Below are 22,641 nucleotides of genomic sequence, written 5' to 3' on the forward strand. Positions count from 1 at the left end.
AACAACTTTGAATCCTTCTGGCTGAGTCATGTAGATTTCTTCCTCCAAGTTTCCATGTAAAAATGCAGTTTTTACATCCATCTGAACTAGTTCTAAATCCAACTGTGCTACCAAAGCCAACATAATTCTAATGGAGGAATGTTTTGCAACTGGAGAAAATACTTCATTGTAATCAATTCCCTCCTTTTGAGCATATCCTTTGGCCACTAGTCTTGCTTTGTAGTGAACATCTTCTTGGTTAGGAAATCCTTTTTTCTTTGCAAATACTCATTTGCACCCAATTGCTTTCTTTCTTTTCGGGAGATTGGTCAATCTCCATGTATGATTCTGATGAAGGGATTGTATTTCATCATTCATGGCAATCCTCCACTTATCTTCTTCTGAACTTTGGACTGCGTCTTTATAAGTGGTAGGAACATCATTAGCTACAATTGAGGCGGCACAAGCAACTGTCTCTATAAGACGAACAGGTTTTGTTATTGTCCTTTTTGGCATGCTGGTTGCTATTGATTCAAGTTGTTGTTGAGGTTACTGAGTTGGAATCTCCCTCTCTACTGGCTATTCTTCCAGAGGATAATCTCCATTTGTTTCCTCCTCTACTTCTTGTGTAGGAAAAATAAATTTTCCCTCAAACTCCACCTGCTTAGAAGCACCCTCATTTTGTTTGGTATCTTTTGTTACCTTGTTTACCATAGTAGATTCATCAAAGGTAACATCCCTGTTAAATATTACTTTCTTTGTCATAGGACACCATAATCGATATCCTTTGACTCCAGAAGTAATCCCCATAAAAATAGCCTTCTTTGCTTTGGATCCAATTTTGACTCTCTCACATGATAATATGCAGTTGAGCCAAATACGTGCAAAGAGTCATAATCTACAGCAGGCTTTTCATACCATTTTTCAAATGGTGTCTTGTCATTAATAGCAGCAGATGGTAAGCGATTAATGAGGTGACATGCATATGTAATTGTCTCAGCCCAAAATTCTTTGCCCAAGCCAGCATTGGACAACATACACTGTACCTTCTCTAGCAAGGTCCGGTTCATACATTATGTCACACCATTATGTTGTGGTGTATGTATGACAGTGAAGTGTCAGACGATGCCATCATTTTCACATACCTTATTGAAATGATCATTTTTGTATTCACCTCCATTGTCTGTGCGAGTACACTTGATCCTCCTGCCTGTTTGATTCTCCACCATCGTCTTCCATTTGAGAAAAATTCTCAACACTTCATCTTTGCTCTTCATTGTATACACCCACACTCTTCGGGAAAAATCATCAACAAAGGTTACAAAATAGTGCTTCTCACCCAATGAAGGTGTTTTGGAAGGACCCCAAACATCAGAGTGTACATAATCCAAAATGCCTTTAGTATTATGGATCGATGTACCAAATTTAACTCTTGTCTGTTTCCTTTTGACACAATGCTCACAAAACTCCAAGTTGCAAGTCTTTACTCCTTTTAACAATCCTTAATCTGATAGAGTTTTCAAGGATTTTCCTCCAGCATGTCCCAAGCGCATGTGTCATAGCCTGGTTGCTTCTGCCTCTTTTTCATCATTGGATGTCACTATCGCTGCCCTAATAACTGTACTACCGTGATAATGGTACATGTTATTGTTTTTCCGATTGGCCTTCATTACCACTAATGCACCGAAACATACTCTCATCACTCTATTTTCTGCAATGATTTTGAACCCTTTTGATTCTAGGGCTCCCATAGAGATGAGATTCTTCTTCAAATCCGGTACATATCGAACATCTGTTAATGTTCTGATCATTCCATCACGGTTCCTTAATCGTGTTGAACCAATGCTATATGAGGTAAGAGGGCTGTTATCCGCTGTGTGGATGACTCCATATTCTCCTTCTTGAAAATCCACGAACCAGTCCCTGTTGGGACACATATGATAGCTACAAGCCGAGTCCATCAACCATATATCTGATGACGTTGATGGCTCTGTTGTAACTAATGAGAAGTCTGAATCATCACAATCAGCTACATTTGAATCCATAATGGCATTTCCATTGTTATGTTTGGCCTTATTATTCAACTTCGAACAGTCTTTCTTCCAACGTCCCTTTTCTCGACAAAAGGCACATTCATCTTTGCTGGGTCTAGATCTTGACTTGAATCTTCCCTTCTTTGTCCTCATTTGATTTTGAGGATGACCCCTTACAACCAGTGCTTCTCCTTCTCCGCCCTTTGGTTTTTCTCCCTTTCTTTGTTCATAGCTGTACAAAGCCGAACAAACTTCTCTGAGAGAAATTTCGTCATTCCCATGGAGTAGAGTAGTTTCAAGGTGCTTGTACTCATCAGGAAGTGACCCCAACAACATCAAGGCCAAGTCACCATCATCAAAAGTTGCATCCATATTTTGCAAATCTGTGACCAACTTATTGAAACTGGTGATATGTTCATTCATCGTGGTACCAGGAACATAGGTGAAAGCGAAACAGTCTCTTCTTCATGTACAATTTATTTTGACTATTTTTCTTCAAAAATTTATCCTCCAGTGCTTTCCATAATTTACTTGCAGAAGTTTCCTTTGTGTATGGATATTTCTGCTCTCTAGCAAGGTAGGATCGAATGGTACCGCAAGCAACACGTTTGATAATTTTCCAATCTTCTTCTCCAATAACATCTGGTTTCTTTTCTTCAATGGCAAGATCCAGCCCTTGTTGAAAAAGGACATCTAGAGCCTCGCCTTGCCACATCCTAAAATGTCCTGACCCGTCAAAAATTTCTACCGCAAATTTCGCATTTGACACAATTCTTGTCATAAGCAAAGATGCCAATGATGACGTATTGTTGACACTTGATGTAGATTCTTTTTGTTTATTGTCTCCCATCTTTGACACAAATATTATTTAATAGTTGACGACACAAATCAAGATTATTTCCTTTTTGGTGTGGAAGATCAGACTAAGCTGCAACCACAGAGCATACTTAGACAGAACCTTGACTCAGTTACCAAGATAAATCTTTTCTGATGTGAAAGATCAGACTATGCTGCAACCACAGAGCATACTTAGACAGTACCTTGGCTCTGATATCAATTATTGCGGAAGCCAAATGTATATAGTGTGAATAAGTCAGAATTACTATACCAAAAATTATAACAGCCACCAAATAATAAATAAGACAATAAAGCAACAATAAAGAGAACACCAGAATTTACGAGGTTCGACCAATTTTGCCTACTTCCTCGGACACAACCAGTATTTTATTCCACTCCAAAATAAAAGTGAAATAATACTAAAGAGAGAATATACAAATGCCTTAAGAAGATAAGAAGGCAAATGAGAGGTGTATTTAAATCCTGAACATTAGGCCTCCTTTTATAGGAAAAAATTCCCAAACCCAAATTATCACCCACCGATGTGGGACTTTTGACAATAAACACTTATAGCATCAAAATATTTATGGCGTTGGGACCAACTTACATCATGCCGAATTAAAGCGTCATGCTACTAGTACCATACCAGCAGAAACTTCGTGCTATTAGCACCAAGGGCTCCATAATATTTTTTTGCAGGTTTTCAATAGATCCCAAGATGTCTGATATCACTAAGAATATGCAAGAGGTGTCACAATGATTTGCAGCGGAACACTCGTCTCTTTATTGCGGCCTAGTGCGAGAGACACATGGAGTGTCCTTTCGTCCTCGGCGACGAAACCCCTACTCTTGGAGGCTCGGAGAGAGACCATATTTTATCATCGGTGAGAACAACAACATGTACCACATCGCATTGTTGCAGGCCGACGAGGAAGACAGCTGGAATAGGCCTTTCCAACTTCCGCAAGCAAGCACCTAGCGCATCTCTGCTGCTTTGACTTCATAGCATTTCGTGCTCTCATTAAAAAAAATTATATCTCGACCTAGGAGTGTCCAAATTACAATCCGCTTGATTCTCCAGAATCAAAACTTGCACCACAACGTCATATCCAAAACTTAGGGCCAAATTTCATCAGGACAGGTTGAAATGAACTTTCAAAGGCGATGCACAAGTCTGTCATTTCGTCTTCACAGCATTGTATATTGTCATTGGAATGCACATATCTCAAGCTAGGAATGTCCAAATCGCTAGCTATCTACTCCACTAGAAAGAAGACTCAGAGATAAGGAAATCACCAAAATATTATGAAAGGATTCCTATTAGATTATCCGCAGCAATAATTTGAAATTGACCTATTTGTCTGCCGAACTTGCTATTTAGTTTTGTGCGCATTAATGGAAAAATTTGTATCTCGATCTACGGGTGCCGGAAATATGGTCCATCTATGTCTCTGGAAAGAAAACTACAATTTTTGCAACACTTGAAGATATCATGGACGAACTTCTTTCGGATTGCCCGCAACAGTAGTTTGAAGTTGCTCCTAACATCTGCCACACTTGCTTTTCAAACTTGCGTACTTTTGTAGAAAACTTCATATCTCAAGCTTTGGGTGTCAGAATTGTGAGCCGTTTGTGTCATTAGAAAGAAAACACAGAGAAAAAGAACATCTGAGAATATCACTGCATAATTCCTTTTGGACTGGCTGCAATAATTTCTCGAATTCGTCTAGGTGTGTGTCATGCGTTTGTTTCTGCTTTGCGCACTCTTGTTGAAAGATTCATATCTCGAGCTAGGAGACTCCAAATTGTGATCCGTTTGCGCCGCTAGAAAGTACACTCATAGATCTACAATACATATGAGTTTCGTGGCAGAACCCCTTCCAAGCTAGAAACAGAAAATTCTCAAAATCCACCTAGCTGCAGTAACTTTTAGATTCGTGTAGTTCCAGTGAAAAAAATAATATCTTGAGCTATGGGCCGCCAAATTACAAGCGGTTTGTGTTGTTACAAACTAGACATCCAAATCTACAACATATAAAATGTTAGGAGAAGAACGTATTCAAGATGGACTACAGTAGTTTTCCAAATTTGAACCCGTCGTCTGTCGAGCTTTCTTTCCAGCTCTATGCTCTCTGAGTTGTCGTACAAATGTTTTTTTTATTCTTGAAATTAACTCTACAGTCTTGCATGTAGTAGCTTTGGCTATATGCGTCCCAAATCTTATCTCTTCATTTATTTCTTTTGCAGACTCGCAAAGAAGCTCAAAGAGTTGGGATATCAGACTGAAGTGTCATACAAGATGTGGAGCCACCCCTTCACCAACTATTGCACTTGATTTGTTGATAGTCTTGAAGCTCATCAATGGCGGCTCCCATGGTGATTGGGACCTTCAACCAACAATTGAGGATGGCATCAAATGTGGATACTTCATATAGACTTGGAAATGCATTTAGACGCGTCAGCAACAAAGCCTAGTTTACGATCATCTTCATGATTTAGGCTTTTGTTTAGAAAAATGTCTAGTTCCTGTTGTCTCTACATTTTTTTATGTATCAACTTTTGTACTATTGAAGCAATAAAACATATTTTACACTTCAACACAAATTGTCTCGTTTTCCTCATAGATATGTGCCTCTACACTTGGAAGAATTAATGTAATGATCCGATGACGCCAAACTTTTATTTTTTTAAAACTCATGCGACTGAATTTAGAATGAAACTCTAAGCTGCCTACGTACCTCGGTGAAGAGGATCAAGTTATAACGTAGTTCAGAGGGATGAGTTTTTTTTTGGTCTTGACTTTTGCCTAGGTCGCCTCTTTCGAGGTTTTCAACCTAGCAGACTCTTTTTTTTGGCCGTACATAGTTTAGACTCATGCGGGCCAGGAGTGTAGCAACGTGCAGTTTAAGCTCATGCATCAAGGAGCGTCATGACTTACAGTTTATGCTCGTACGTCGAGGAGCTTCATGACTTGTAGTTTAGGCTCGTACGTCGAAGAGCATCATGACTTGAAGTTTAGGCTCGTACGTCGAGGAGCGTCATGACTTGCAATTTAGGCTCATACGTCGAGGAGCATCATGACTTGCAGTTTAGACTCGTACGTCGAGGAGCGTCATGACTTGCAGTTTAGGCTCGTACGTCGAGAAGCGTCATGACTTGCAGTTTAGGCTCGTATGTCGAGGAGTGTCATGACTTGCAGTTTAGGCTCATGCATCGAGGAACATAGGTGACTCTCATGGGAAGTACTGCTTTAGAAATTTTTCGCTGATCGGACCAACTTTGAGACCATCCTTATTGACAATTTTGTATGCGCCACTTGAATATGCTTCCTTCACAACATATGGCCCATCCCATTTTGAGGTAAACTTGTCGTATATGCATTTGTTGAGGATTATGGGTCGTCGAACAGCTAGGACTAAGTCTCCCACTTGGAATGATCGTGGCCGCACTTTCTTGTTGAAGGCTCTAGCTAGTCGAGCTTGATAACACTCCAATTTTTGTTGCTATTCCAATCTTTTCTCATCCAATGCCTCTAACTCTGCTAGGCGAAATTGAGCATTCTCTTCAGACGTGAGCCCTTCTTGAATTGCTATCCGCAATGATGGAATCTGTTGCTCCAACGGCAGGACTGCTTCTACGCCATATACCGAAGAGTAAGGAGTTGCTTGTGTAGCAGTTCTGAAGGTTGTCCGGTATGCCCACAAAGCTTCACCAATTCTCTCATGCCAGTCTCTCTTGTTCTTTGCAACAACTTTCTTCAAAAGGTTACCAAGCGTCTTATTAAAAGCTTCAGCAAGGCCGTTGGCAGGTGCATTATACATTGAAGACTTATGTTGTTTGAAACTGAACTTCTCGCATAGACTCTTCACGAGCTTGTTGTCAAATAGCGTTCCATTATCAGTGATTATGTATCTTGGTATGCCGTACCTAAAAATTATATATGACTTGATAAAATCGACAACGGTTTCCTTTTTCACCTCCTTGAGTGGAACAACTTCCGCCCATTTAGAGAAGTAGTCCGTAGCGGCCAATATGTACATCTGTCCCTTTGATGACTTTGGAAGTGGTCCAACAACATCAAGTCCCCATGCATCAAAAGGCCATGAATCTACAGTTGGGTGAAGAGGCTCTGGAGATTGGTAGATGTAGTTGGCATGAAATTGACACGCTTGACATCTTTTGGCATGATCCATGCAATCCTTCACTATTGTCGCCCAGTAGTAGCCCATCCTCTTGATGCGAAAATGGAACTTGGGACCAGATTGGTGTGCTCTATATGAGCCAGAATGTGCTTCCTCCATCGCTTGGCGGGCTTCTTCTTTGTCAAGACATCGCAAGAATAGTCCTTCAAAAGAGCGGCGAAACAATGTCCCCTTATAGAAGATGAATCGTGGTGCTCTTCGTTTGATGTCTGTTCTTTGTCGCGGATCTTCAGGTAACTTTCCATGTTCAAGGTACTCTATCAGTGGTTAGTTCTTCATTGGTGAAGGCATCCACAAATAGAGAGATCAATCATCAAGTGCTTAGTTCTTCAACAAATGAGTGATCAACGGAGTTCTTCCCGGAGATCAACTCGTAACAACAAAGTGATGTTCAACGTTCTTGGCAATTAAATACATCACAAGGAGGTCCACATCATCCTACATTCGAGAAAGACGTTTCTCAAGCCCTCGAATCACGGAGAATTTTAGAGAGGAGAATCAAGGGATACATAGAATTGTACTCACAAATATTTATCAATAAAATCTCTTTTTCTTTATATTATTTTTGTTGCAGTTTATTTTTTCGTCTTACGAAATTTTTTGTTGCAGCTACATAAGAACTCTCTTGCTTGATTCTGATTGGCCCATGTCATTTTAGCCACTTGGTGACTTGTGATTGGTTCTTGCTTTTTTACTTGGATTGCCACATTATTTAACACGTGGCGTCACCTTATTGGCCTGGAGTTTGACTGGATATGCCATGTCACCTGGCATAAGTCTGGGCCTTAAGATGAAATGGACTTTGGGCCTGAAAATAATAAAATGGACTAATTTAACTTGTAAAGCCCAAATTAATTATTTAACCCAATTGAATTTAATCCAAATTTTGTATGGATTAAACCCAATAAATTTTATATGTCTACAGATACATCACATCGTCTATTTTGTATATTTGTGTATCCATAGACTTTTGTTATTACTTGTTACTGCATTTGTTTCGATTTTCTGTTTGCATTCCTTAGTGTTAGTTCTGTTAGTATTTTCGCTTCGGTGTCAGATTTGGTTTGCTTGTTATTGTCCTTCCATATATCTTTTCCGAGCCGAGGGTCTATCGGAAACAACATCTTTGCCTTCTTAAAGATAGGGGTAAAGACTGTGTACACTCTACCCTCTCCAGATCCTACTTGTGGGACTACACTAGGTGTGTTGTTGTTGTATATTGTTAACTTGATATATTGGAATTTGTAAATAAGGATAAATTTTGAAAAAATGACGTTAATTCTTTCTCGATTACATAATGAACTAAAATAAAAATATTAAAAAAATTATTTATTATAAACCGGATGGATTGAGTACCAAATAAAATAGGGCATGAGACATGTGGACAGCGCCCAACATTCTGAATTTATATATATTGAGGTTTATAAGAACAAATAACTACTTAATAAATCAAAGTGATGTGGCCAATATTCATCCTCAAACAAAATACCTACTTCATAAAATATGAATCAAAATCATCAAAAATTTCCTCCCCTTCTTCTCTCCCTTGTGAAAACACCCATTTACATAGGCTTATTTGTGTATCTCTGTACTCAAAGAAAGTCAAATCGTAAGAAAAGACAAGGAAACCCTCACTGAATTTCATCAATGGCTACTGCTACTGCTGCTGTTTCCCCTACACTTTCTTTAAATCATCATAGTTCTTTGGTTCCAAAATATCATGGGGTTTCTTTGAATTCAGGAATTCGTGTTCCTACATGGTTTTCCTCTCGTGGGTTCACTTCAAGAATCAGAGCTAGCTCTGCTATTGCTGTAGAACCGGTAATTCTTGTAATTGCAAAAGTCTGTAACTTTTTTTTACGACATAAATTGTCACTCAACTTTTATTATTTTCATATGCTAAAATTACTTAACTATTCAATTTTGATTAAGTTGTAGGATCATAGACTAATGATGTACCATATGATTGTTGCTGCTCTATGTATGCTAATTGTGACCATATTTTAAATTAGGGAGCTAAGTTTCTATGATGAGTGTGTGAATGCAATAGGACGCTGAGTTTTTTTTTTTCGTGGTGGTTTCCCATTTGACCCAACTAATTGGGATTTATGCAGCCTAAGACCCATTAGAGGGGGAAGCCTCCATACCAGAATGCTGAGTTATGTTAAATTGACTAGTGGATACACAATGAAATTGAAATATTTCTGGCTCACATGCGAATCTAGGATTTTTGGAACATGGGTGCACCACTAAAGAAAGGAGAAGAAAAAGTATTATGTGGGTATTAATCTCTGTTCCTCAAGCTAAATAAGTTAGCTTTGAACCAAGTGAGACATTCAACCTTTTTGGAGCACGGGTGCCAATAAATAATAGTACACTAATTCTAGAGAATGTACATAAAATACCTAGTTTGATAAAGAGATCATAAGTTCACGTGCCCATATTTTAGGCCTAAATGCGCCCCTGATCTGGCTGAACTATTATTACATCAAGATAACTGGACATAGCTATATTTCTTAGCTCGTCCTCGCTGGTTGATACATAAACATCATGATTAAATGGTTACAATCATGACTTTTTTTTGGCCACATAATTTCCGTTTTCATTCTTTTTAAGTTTTACACTTAATGTGGTTAAGTGATGCATTACCTTTTGTTTTCAGTTAATGTATAATCTTTTCTCCTGTCTTGTTCAGGAATCGAGAACTCTAGGTCAGGATGCTACAGAAACTGAATTGTTTGCTTGCCCAATTTGTTATGAACCACTTATGAGAAAAGGCCCTTCAGGTTTTAATGTGTAAGTTCAGATAGAAAATGCATAATAACAGTGCTCGAGGTGTGGCTTTGTTTGACTATGGAATTAAAACTTGCAGACCTGCAATCTACCGATCGGGCTTCAAATGCAGAAAGTGTAACAAGTCATACTCGAGCAAAAGTATCTACCTTGATCTCACTATTACTTCTGGAACAAAAGAATACAGTGAATCTAAACCGGCTCGGACTGAGCTATTCAGGTATCTTATCAAGTTTCATGTCATTGCTTGATTAAATCATTTCCAGCTCTAGTACTGATTGTTAATTTCTGATTTGCTTTTGGCTTTGGAACTATTTGCCTAAAGATGTTGACTGTGGTTTGGATTCGTTAACTTTTCATCCCTCTTCTCTTGCATTGTCCTGTTCTTGCGTACACAACACAAGATATGCAAAAGTATTTGTGTTTGAACTGTAGCTTATTTCTTTTACAAAGTTAGCTATCCAAGGCATGGACCTTAGACATTTACATTTAATGGCTTGAAGTCAAAATCCTGCGATCTTTAAACTAATTACAGAAGTGGAGAAAAAACAACATTGATGTCCAACTAACTGCATGGATTGGGGTGTGAGTATTTATCAGTGGTATGTATTAGGCTCTTGTATTTACTATTTTGGCATGTTTAAACAGTTTCAAAAGCTTCTTATCTAGCATTGAGGCATGTATCCAACCCATTTGGCATGTGTGTGTTGACAAAAATGAAGAGTCCATGAAACATAGTAGTTTGCTGCATAAGATTTAGCCCTCTTCCTCATGCACTTATGTAAAATCCACAAAAATCGAAAAGTTGCATCAAGATTCACTTTGAAAATAAAATGTTTCCATACTAAACGGTTTCGGGTCCATAACCATGGGTTCCAATGCAGATATTTTTGTTTTTTCAAAATTCTTCTCCTCTCATCATTTCAACTTAAATTGGAAGTGTTATGTAATAACAAGTAAGAGATCGCAAAATCAGTTTTTGAGAAAGTTACAGGATTCAACTTTTGACAAACTTGCAGATGTTCAACTTTTATCTCATCCTTAGATCTTTCTTCTTGCTTGTTACTATAAAAAGCATTAATTGAAACCTATAAACTATGCCTCAATCCTAAATTAGTTGTGGTTGACTATATGAATCTTCTGAATCTATTTCGCTCTATTTGAGCTCATTTCGTTCTTATACTAAATCTGTTTTAGCTCAATTTAGGAGGTTCTCTAAAATTAGAGGTTTTCTAGATCTCACTCCCTACACTGAATACAAGTCTTTAGTAGGACAAACCTTGGACTTACAAGTGTTACAACAACTAAGCGTTAATTCCAACTAATTATTATCTAATATACTGAATTGTCTGTTTTTAGGACTACAGTTCCGTCTAATCTCTCATCACAATTTTTCTTTCTAAGGGGGTTAAATTTGCAGTGTGTATATTCTTTCTTCTAAGATCGTAATGCCCTTATCTTCTAGAGTCTTTTCCACAGGTCCACCGCCACAATTCTTGTGTTGTGATCATAGCAATTTGGTACCCCTGAACTTGCTACTTTCTTGATGCAACTTTCATTTCCTTCCAGTTCCGTGTCAGTTTCTAAGCCCTATGCTCTACTTTAATTGACTGTCTGCAAATGCTATTGAGTTTGTGGCAAGTAAATTTGTTAGCTATTTGTTGTCGGGCCTAACCTCGGCACCTCCTTTGTCTTTCTCTGGGTTAATATCTTTTCATTGTTTTTGGGGGTTCTTTTTGTTAAGTTAAGCTTTTCTTTGCTATTACTGGAAGCGCCTTATTGGTTAGAGTGTTGAAAATATCTGCCTAAATTTAACTTTTACCCCATTCTTCTATTGCAACTATCACATCCGAGTAATGCAGTCAAATATGTTGATTTATGAAGAACAGTTTATTTAGTTTGGTTTACCTCCATTCATGGTTTTGACCTTTGCCTCTTTTGTTAGATTAAGCTTTTCTTCTTTATTCCTGTTAGTGGCTATCCGGATGAAAATGCCGAAAATTCTCTTGATCTAGTTTCATGATGTTTTCCCCCCCTGCTTCTTTTTGTTGGTCTCCTGATGCATCTAGTAAAAGCTTGCAATGAGGATTTCTAGACTTCGTCTGATTCTTTTTAGATAATTGTAGATGTTCATTTCTAATTGCTGGTGCTCTTATCGTTCCAGGAGTCCACTTGTTTCATTCTTGTATGAGAGAGGCTGGCGTCAAGCTTTTAACCGAAGTGGTTTTCCTGGTCCTGATGAAGAGGTAAATTTTTTGTTGATTGCTTAGGTTGGACGTCCTCCCCATACCCCCTATTTGTGGGATACACTAGGTTTGTTGTTGCTCAGGTTAAATAACTACATCTAAGTTCTTTCACCTTCCTTCATATAAAAGAAGGTTGTCACTTATCCATTATCTTTTCCATGTTAGAGTAAATCAGTGGCTTCGTTAAACAAAGCATGATACAATAAAATGCTAATTCATTGGGGAAATATTGGACATGGGAGGTTTAAGGTATTGACCACTAGATCAAACCCTTTTCTTTCACATAACCATTAAAGTTATTACTAACTTTTGTCACAATTTAGTTGTTTGACTAATTTAAGATAAAGAAAATAAAGTTAATAATGTCGCACTCATTGAGTAAAAGGATTAAGGGATAATTTTAGAGACCTCCGTTGTAGTTTGAGATATTACACTTTCCTCCCTTATTTTGATTTTTCTTGTAACAATTATTTTTTTACATATTTATCATTAATGTAAAAAATTTTAAACTGACTAATTTGCCATTTTTTAACATCAACCTCCTCTAATTAATTATTCCCTCTGTTCCAGTTTATGTGAACCTATTTCTTTTTTGGTCCGTTCCAAAAAGAATGACCTCTTTCTAAAATTGGTAACAATTTAGCTTAAACTTACAATTCTACTCTTAATGAGAAGCTTAAATAACCACCCAAATAATCCGGGCCCCTTTTTGACTTGTTTAGGACCACAAATTCCAAAAGTCTTTATTTTTTCTTAAACTACGTGCCCAGTCAAACAGGTTCACTTAAATTGGAATGGAGGGAGTAGTTTTAATTAATCTCCTTTAACAAAAACTTTTAGAGTAAAAACCTAATTGTCTTGATTTCGAAGTCCTCCCTTATATTTGCGGTTCATCATCCATGTTCTTCTTCCTTTTCACTTCTACATAAACCACTTTTCAGATTAATTGAATTGATCAATCACAGAGTCAAAATACTACTCCATGAAGTTTAATTTTGACAGACTAGAACTAATTAAGCGAAGAAACCATATTGATTCCCGTAGAAATTTTGACTCTAGAAAACCAAAATCTAACCTCACCCACAACCATAAAGAAAAAAGAAACAAAATGAAAAGAAAAGATTAGATATTCTCCCATTAGATTTTGCATGACATGATCCCGACTAGAGTTAATTTTCATAGAATTGATCTTGTTGAGTGACGTTATTGGGTTTGCAATATATCTGATCAATAAACATGATTTTAACATAGGCAACTTCTTCAATGAGTTTTTTGAGGTTTGGAACGACATAGTTTTGATGTAAGTATACTCCAAATGCAATGCCCATGCGTATGAAACTCTTCCCTATTAAAATCCATCCTCCTTCTCCATCCTCCTTCTCTGGCTATTGAATTGTTGAAGAAGATTGCGAGAATATATAGGCGATTCTTTGTTTTAAAATTGGGATGTTCAGACTTTGAAAAAAAAACTACTTAAAAAATAACACTTGTTGAAGTTTAAGAATCTTTTAAAGATATGTTTAGAAGATTAATTAAATAAAAGTTTATTAGAAGGGTAAATAAGTCAGTTTGCACTTTTTTATATTAGCGATAAATTGGTTAAAAGAATTGTTACAAGAAAAATCAAAATAAGGGAGGTAAGAGTAATATCATAACCATAAGGGAGGTTAGTGTTATACAACAAAATTTGAGGGGAGGTCTCTGAAATTATTCCAAAGTTTATGATAGTGCAAAATTTTGGAAATGAGATTAATTTGCCCCAATAATTTATGATAATTTTGAGATTGCGAGCTTTTTGGTTTTTTGATAATATAATCTTCTTAAATTCTAAGTAGCCAACCAATTGGACTATCATGATTTAACTTTTACTTATGATAATTGTTTAAGAAATTTGGTATGGTTTAAACTAGAGAAATATGTACCGTATGTAAGGACGGTAATGTCATACCACTTACCACAAGAAGCACCAACCACAATATAATTTGGTGGTCTAGGATATAAAGTGTAAGAGTAGAGAAAGAAAGGAGATGACTTGCAATAACCGAGAATTCGGTGGCGGGCATTAACGAATTTTAACCAGTTAGCATTTCATGAAAAAAATGAAAAATTTACTTCAGAAGACTTACTACTTAGAGAGAGAGAGAAGGGGGGGGGGGTAGGAATATCCCATGGAAGGCAAAGTCAGCGTTTAAGGGCTTCATGTTATCTACAATTCACATAAAATATTAGTAAGTTAAATATTAGCAGATAACTAAATAAAAATAATATATATAAACCTATAAACCTTGATAGAAAATATTACCATTAATAGGTTGGGTGAAGCCATGCAACCAATTTCGTGTAATAACAAGAGTTTCACATTTTCGATACAACTTCTATACTTAGTGGGCGTTTGGACATAAGAATTGTAAAATTCCAAAAAGGTGAAAATGGTGTTTGAAGATTAGAGTTGTGTTTGGACATGATTATAATTTTGGGTTATTTTTTAAGTTTTGTGAGTCATCTGAGTGAAAATGTTGAAAAACAGTTTTTTGGAGTTTTCAAATTTTCGAAAAATTCCAAAATTCATCTTCAAGTGAAAATTGAAAATTTTATGACCAAACGATGATTTTGAAAAAAAGTGAGAATTTTTCGAAAAAAGTGAAAAAATTCTTATGTCCAAACATGCTCTTAGTGAAAACACGACCACCTGTGCTAGATGTCGATTCTGATGCTACAGTGGTAATTGGAACATTGCGTACTTCATATGCTATCACTGGAAGGTCAGAATATTTTTATTCGCGTTCGTTTCAATAGTCGACAACATCCATCTCTAAAAGCATCTTATACTTAAACTTTGGTTCCTCGATTTCGACTTTCTAGCATAACGAGCAAATTTACTCTCAAACATTTTCATTTCCTATTACTTAAAAACATGAAATGCAAATAATAAGAAAAGTAGGAAATACTATTGCTTAGTTGAAATGTATCAATCTACAACATATTGAACATTAATTTTTTTGATCAAGAGTGAAGTGAAATTACGTACATTAGATAATTTGGATCCCTTTCGTTTAGATTGACTTCTTTCATCACTTGATGTACACAAAATAGTAGAAGCAGTTATTCCATTTCGATTGTTTGCATAATCATCGTAGAGCTTGTACATGTTATTTCTCATTATTCTTTTTGCTCTTATGCAGAAGTAGGATGCACCTTAGTGTAACAAAACTTTAGAGGATCAAGGATTGGTATAAATGCATGTACTACACTGTGCATTAGTTTTATCAACCCTCCTAGGGCATTCTTGAAGTCATTCCCTTAATAATTACATCTTCAATATGCGACTTCTCCTTTGGCATGCATTTAATTCTCTAAACTAACATAAAAAAGAAATTGGAGGTCGGATAACTCGAACTAGAAATCAAGTTAGTTGTCTCATGAAAAGGCTCCAAGAATTCACATATTTTCTCTGACTTTCTCCATTGATTGGATCTCGGACATTAAGCATAAATTCTATTAATCAAATGTAGACTAGCAAAAGCCTTTTCATACTGAAGTGCACTCAACATCAAGTAAGTTGAGCTCCATCTAGTTGATACATCCAACCTTATACCAAGATTTGTATCAATTCCAACTTGCTCAACAAGCTTTTTACTGGAAGTCAATTGGTCTATTTCTCTATATTGCAGTTTGCCTTGTGGATATATAAACATTTAAACCAAATAATGATATGGAATTTTTTTACATTTAGGAATATGACTATGTAAATGTGATGCCTCATAGTTATTATCCGTGGGTCCGTAGTTGAACCAACCTTATATTCTTCATTACACCCGTTACATATTGCTCTTTAAGCTCCATCTTCAGCTTTGCAAATCTTTGTGAATAAACCCAAGCACTCGAGGCTAACTGTTTTTTTTTCATGTTCAGATTCTCCATGCTTGTTCATCCCTAAACAAGGCATGATCATCCATTGATCTTCCTGTAATGAAATAAACAAGAAAACTGTAAATCCATGTTCTTCATTCTCAAGCAGACATATGCAGAAAGAAAGTTAAAAGAAACTTGTTCATATCCATTAAAATAAAATAATTCTACTAATTAAACAGAATGGACATCACATTCACATTCACTGGAATGAATACACATAAAACTGACATCCCAAAATCAGCTATATGAAATGAAGAAGGAGAAATTAACAAAAAAAAATAAATCCTAAATCCAACAAGAAACTAAACATAAGATGGTGAAGAGCAGTTTAACATGAATTTGCACGAAATAGATATAAAATCGATAATACAACGAAGAAGTATGAAAAAAAGAAGATATGTGAGATGTAACCTGAGAAATGTTTGTCCGAAGAGTAATTAGGATTAGCAAGTGCACTATTGTCTTAGTGGTTAAAGGAGCATCGACAACCAACAACTAAGAGGTCATCTGATGACTAGGACTCGAGGAGGTGAGGAAAAATGGAGAAAGGGGCAGGGAGGCAAGAAGAAAACAAATAATGAATATGATTTCTACAAGACTAAATCACCAATACCTTAGTTTCTTCCTTTTTTTGTTTAATTCACTTTTGGGCTGCCTTTTTGTTTAATCCATTGAATCACTTTTGGGCTTTTTATTTAATTGATTTGGGATTTTTTTCTTTAGCCTCACAAGACGGGATCGGCCCAGCCTTTGAGGCTGGCAGGACAAATGAGGCTAGGCTTAGTAACCTCACTTCTAAAAGGGACTAAGAAACCTTAGCCTAACCCTACTTAAATAAAGGGCTTAGTTGGGCCAGCTTCACGAGTCAAGCCCATTTTGACGACTCTACTTGAGATGAGCTTAAATGTAAAAATATGGTTAGTGGGGGTTCATATAGTTGATGCCAGTTTGCTTGGGATTGAGGCTTTGTTAAACTAGGAAATAGGTGAACAACTTAGATGTAGCAAATTTCTTGTTGGATTAGCGGCATAAATCCTAATCTCTAATTTTCAGTTATGGGTAGAGCCGTCAAAATGGATTTGGCCCGTGAATGACACAACTCAGTCTTTTATTTAATCATGCAAATAGTACACACGAACCTACTTTAGAGGTGAACATAAACATGCAGACTCTGAACAGGAAAATCCTAAGCAGTTAACATCGAATGTTTGGTTTATTTCAGAAAAAATGGCCGAGGTGAAAATCGAGTTGATAGGGCAATATGTAAATGGTGTCATAAAGAATATAAGGTTGGTTTACCTCCGTGATCCACAAGTAAAAACTATGAAGTGTCACATGTACATCATCATATACTTAATGTAAAAAGATTTCATATTATGATTTGAGTCAAACGTTTATTGATCAACAAGGTATAATACAGTCTAGAAAATATGCCAATTGACTTCCTGTGAAAAGCTTGGTGAAGCTTTAATTCTGTATGATTTGCCATATTCTTTTATTGGGTATGATGGAAGTAGAGTTTGGACAAATTATGCAAGTTCGAAAGTAATGATGCCTTCTAGGAACACTTATGTTGCAGCTTTTCAATCAGTGTATTTTAGTGAGAAGGAAAAATTAAAATAAGCTTTTGCTAAGATTCCTAATCGAGTTTGTTTGACAACTCATTGTTGGACAACAAGCACTTCTGAAGGCTATCTTTGTTTAATGGCCCATTATGTTGATGAAAACTGGAGGTTAGTTCATAAAAATTCTGAATTTTTGTCATTTGATTCCTCTCGTACAGTTGAATCGGTTGCAACTATATATGATTGTTTGAAAGAGTTGGGCATAGATAAGAAGCTATATTCGATCACTTTGGATATTATCATTAATAATGATAACATGCAAAATATTTTAAAGGGCATCTTAGTTTGCCCAGAACCCACTAGTGGGATTTTACTGGGTATGTTGTTGTTGACATCTTAGTTTGCAAAAGAGTTAGTTATTTGATGTGAGTTCTTTCATGTTTATTGCTCTCATATTCTAAAGTTGATTACATAGTTGTCAAAGGCTCATTTAGGTGCGCTTAAGCCTTGAACCTCAGAAAAGCTCACGGAGGATACTTCCTCTCGCTTATGCTGTGCTTCCTTCGCTTAACATGGTAACATGGACTCACATCTTGTCTTCCTTTAATAATTTGTCCCGTTACCGAGTCACCAGATTTATTACATAAACGGTTGGGACATCCTAGTTTGTCAAAACTTCAGAAAATGGTACCTGGCTTATCTCACTTGTCCACTCTAGAGTGAGTCATGTCAGCTCGGTAAGCATACCCGCTCTCATTCCCCTCGGCGTCTTGATAATAGAGCAGTCACCTTTTACTTTAGTCCATTCAGATGTTTGGGGTCCTAGTCGGGTCAGTTCTACCTTGGAATTTCGCTATTTTGTCAGTTTCCTTGATGATTATTCCAGGTGCACTTGGATATTTTTGATGAAAAATCGGTCTGAGTTGTTTTTTATTTTCTAGACCTTCCATGCTGAAATTCAAAATCAATTTGGGGTTTCTATCCGCACCTTTCGTAATGATAATTGTTGCGACCAAAACACTCACGCAAGTGTACGCGATCTACAAGTAATATAGTAATAAGTAAAGTATCGTTCCCACGAGGACTTGTGATTAACTTGTCAACTGATGCAAACTCAAACAATTATCGATTTAAGCTAATTCATTACAAAATACATACATAACCAACTTAAAACTTGACTGGTAATTTAACAATAATACTACACCACGTATACAATTTTCTTTTAACAATTAATAAGAGAGCATGGGCTTGCTAGAGATCATGCTACGCTTTTAGCTTAAATATAATTTATTGAATTATCTAGGTTATTGATTATAGGGTTAATAATACCCATAAGAATCTGTCAATTTCTTATGCGCCTATTCAAGTTAAATTAATACCTATATTTCTATGGTATTAATATTAACTCAAATGCATTTACAAATCCTATCTCTCAACCAAGCAAGACAATTAAGTATAGTTCTATCTTAATTGCGAATTTTTCACCCGATGCCCAGGATCCGGATCTTGCTCTATTTGATTCTATATGCAATCAAGAATTTCCTTTTTCAAGTTTAACTCAAGATTCGCAAATAGTATTTTACTGTTAGCTACGCAGTAAAATAATTAACAGCAGAATCAAATAAACAACCCATAATGATAAATTCAAGATCATCAATTTAAGCTTCAAACAACATAATCATCTAACACCCATAACCCCAGAATACTTGGGTATTTAGCTACTCATAATTATACAAATATCAACAATAAAAGTCTTAAACATAATATAAGTAAATACAAGAAGAAAGTTTAGAAAAACTCTTTTAGTTCTTGCTTCAAGATTGTAATCCCCTTCTTTTCTTCACTTCAAGATTGAGTCTTCTCTTCACTCTCTCTCTAAAATTATTTCTTCTTCTAAAATCTGATCTCTCCAATAATGGAGTTTTTGCTTTATGTAAATTGAGTGGGATTAAGAAGGAATTCCAATTTTACCCCCAAATAAAGTCCCTCCGGATAGGACACGCGCGAACTATCGCGCGAAGTTTGGAAGTTAGCGCAGTAGTTCGCGCGCTTCAGTAGCTCGATTTTGTCCATTTTTCCGTCTCGTCCTTGCGCACACTCGACTCCTAGGGGTTGTTCTTGCTCATAAATCATTCCAATCTCCTCTTGAAAGCATCATTTAGGCTCCTAATCCTGCAATGTATACATATCACAATTAGAGCCTATTTCTCATCAATTGACCATAATATGACATCGGAATATAATCAAGCGGAAGCATAAACAATAGCTAAATCACCTAGATTTCGCCTATTATCAACACCCCACACTTAATTCATTGCTAGTCCTCGAGCAATCAACTATATTCTCTAGAGAATCCTTCACTCAACCATTTCCCTTAACGCATTACACCTAGAACAATGTACATGTATTACGCCTAGCAGTGAACAATCCTAGCCTCAAAGTCAACTCTCAAGTGCCATGCAATATTCACATTTCCTCAAAGTACTCTACACAGAAATCAAGACTTGCTTCTCCGTCACGATTCATATGCCCTCACAATTACATCAACAAAAACTGAGTTCAATCCACCACATTCAATTCATATATTCACATATATCAAGGAAATTACTCACTCTCACAAAAGAGGTCACATGCATGCAATTGGTACCATAAGCTTGCCCTTAATGTAAATATCTACTGAGGTAGATTAGTTCGATCCAAAATCAATTAGGACTTTTTCATGGTTGTAATGTGGGCTAAGGGACGAGCAGGATGTATTTAGGAATAGTGACTCAACCCCTAAGCACTTTAACACATCACACGAGCAATTTTCAGCGTAAATTCTTCAACCCACTTCTCATTCATACACAATATCATCCCACAAATACGCCCTTCTTCTTGAAGCACTTTATTAATTCATTCCCACTAGCTAGAGCAAAACATAATGTAATCATCTTTTTTTTTTTTTTTTTTCTTGTCACTCAATTTCTGCTAGTGGTGTATTCGTTTACAACATAAGTGCACTTTTCATCCTTTTATTGGTTCCACTCAAAAGCCACCCCACACTTATTTCCTTTTTACTTCTTTTAGCGCTCTTCTCATAATTAAAGTGCTTTAAGAGGTAAAAGGATCAAAACAATGTCAATTAAGAACAAAAGGGTATAGGCTTGTGTTAGCGGAAACGTAAAAGAAAGAACACAAGATTTAACGTGGTTCGGATCAAAATAATCCTACGTCCACCAGAGAACAATTGCCCTTTTAATATTAACAAAGGAAGGGGAGATTTCCCAATTACACTTAAGAGAATTTCTCTCTTAACTCTCTACTCACTACAATGTATTGTATTATTTTGGGATGATTTCTACAAGTGAAGGAGTGCATCTATTTATAGAGGTAAAGACCTCCTCTTGATGTCATTGCTGACATCAAACTACCTCCTCTTGATGTCATGGGTGACATCAAAGGAGGAAGCTTCCTCCTAGCATCCACACCAACTCTTTCCACCAACTCTTCCAATTGGCATGCCATTGTTGACTAAACATAAACCAACATTTTCAGCATGCCATTGTTAACTAAACATAAACCAACATTTTCAATCTCCACCTTGGTTTGCGTTTCGAGCGTGTGAACAACTCTGGCCAAAACTTCTAAGCTTACTGGGCAACCCCGTTGTAAGAAACAAGAAGAATCAAACCATTGTTGAACATACCACCTCCACCTAGCAACTGTTCTCTTCGGAGTTGCATCAGTTGATGCACACCCCCGCCAAGTCCTTGCAGTGTGCAAACTTAGCGAGCGGGACTATCTTGGTCAACATGTCTGCAGCATTATCATCTGTGATAACCTTCACGACCTTGATAGTTCCCTCATCAATAACATCTCGAATAAAATGAAATCTGACATCAATGTGTTTAGTGCGCTCATGAAATCTCTGATTTTTCATTAGATGAATAGCACTCTGACTATCACATCTAAGAGTTGATTCCAGCTGAACCAAACTCAATTCCGCTACTAAACTTTTCAACCAGATAGCTTCCTTTACCGCCTCCGCTGCTGCCATGTATTCTGCTTCTGTCGTAGACAAAGCGACAATCGACTGCAAAGTCGACTTCCAACTGACGGCACTGCCAACGAGGGTAAAGATGTATCCAGTTGTGGACCTTCTTCTGTCAAGATCTCCTGCATAGTCAGAATCCACATAACCGAGAATTGAAATACCTGTACCACTTTTTCGAAAGGTAAGACCAACACCAGAAGCTCCTTTGAAATATCTCAATATCCACTTGACAGCTTCCCAATGCCTCTTTCCTGGGTTGGACATGTATCTACTTACCACACTTACAGATTGAGCAATATCTGGACGTGTGCATACCATAGCATACATAATACTACCAACTGCACTGGCATAAGGAATCTTTGACATATGCTCCACCTCATCCTCGGACTGAGGCATTTGTGACTCTGAAAGTTTAAAATGAGGAGCTAATGGTGTACTTACAGGCTTGCACGTTTGCATATTGAATCTTTCGAGAACCCTTTCAATATACCTCTTCTGAGAAAGATGTACAACATCGTCTTCTCTTGAAATCTCCATACCAAGGATTTTCTTTGCAGCTCCTAAATCCTTCATGTCAAATTCCTTACTCAATAGTTTCTTCAAAGCATTTATCTCTGTAATGTTGTTAGCAGCAATAAGCATATCATCAACATACAACAGTAAATAAATCATTGAGTTACCAGACATCTTCTTGTGATACACACAACTATCAAATGCACTCCTTGAGAATTCATGTGTAGTCATGAATGCATCAAACCTCTTGTACCACTGTCTAGGGGATTGCTTCAAACCATACAAAGACTTCTTTAGTTGGCATACGTGATCTTCTTTTCCCTCAGCTAGGAAACCTTCAGGTTGATCCATATAGATTGTCTCTTCTAGATCACCGTGTAAGAAAGCAGTTTTGACATCAAGCTGTTGAAGCTCCAAGTCAAATTGTGCAACCAATGCTAGTAGCACGCGAATTGAGCTATGCTTCACGACCGGAGAGAAAATCTCATTGTAGTCAATTCCCTCCTTTTGGCTGAAACCTTTTGC

The 22,641-nt window shown here is 36.9% G+C and overlaps 1 protein-coding gene across 1 annotated transcript in view; it reads left to right on the forward strand.

Moving 5' to 3' along the window:
* The first annotated feature begins 8,529 nt into the window (after positions 1–8,529).
* The window catches only part of LOC104247717 (uncharacterized methyltransferase At2g41040, chloroplastic-like), a 34,095-nt gene continuing 19,983 nt past the window's right edge, over positions 8,530–22,641 (forward strand). Inside the window, exons 1-4 of the mRNA XM_009803802.2 lie at positions 8,530–8,872; positions 9,747–9,847; positions 9,924–10,064; positions 12,009–12,090. Of these exons, the coding sequence (XP_009802104.1) occupies positions 8,699–8,872; positions 9,747–9,847; positions 9,924–10,064; positions 12,009–12,090 (498 nt within the window). The 5' untranslated portion in view covers positions 8,530–8,698. The remainder of the gene's footprint in view (positions 8,873–9,746; positions 9,848–9,923; positions 10,065–12,008; positions 12,091–22,641) is intronic.

The sequence above is a fragment of the Nicotiana sylvestris genome, chromosome 11 (genome assembly GCF_000393655.2).
Source record: "Nicotiana sylvestris chromosome 11, ASM39365v2, whole genome shotgun sequence".
Lineage (NCBI taxonomy): Eukaryota > Viridiplantae > Streptophyta > Magnoliopsida > Solanales > Solanaceae > Nicotiana > Nicotiana sylvestris.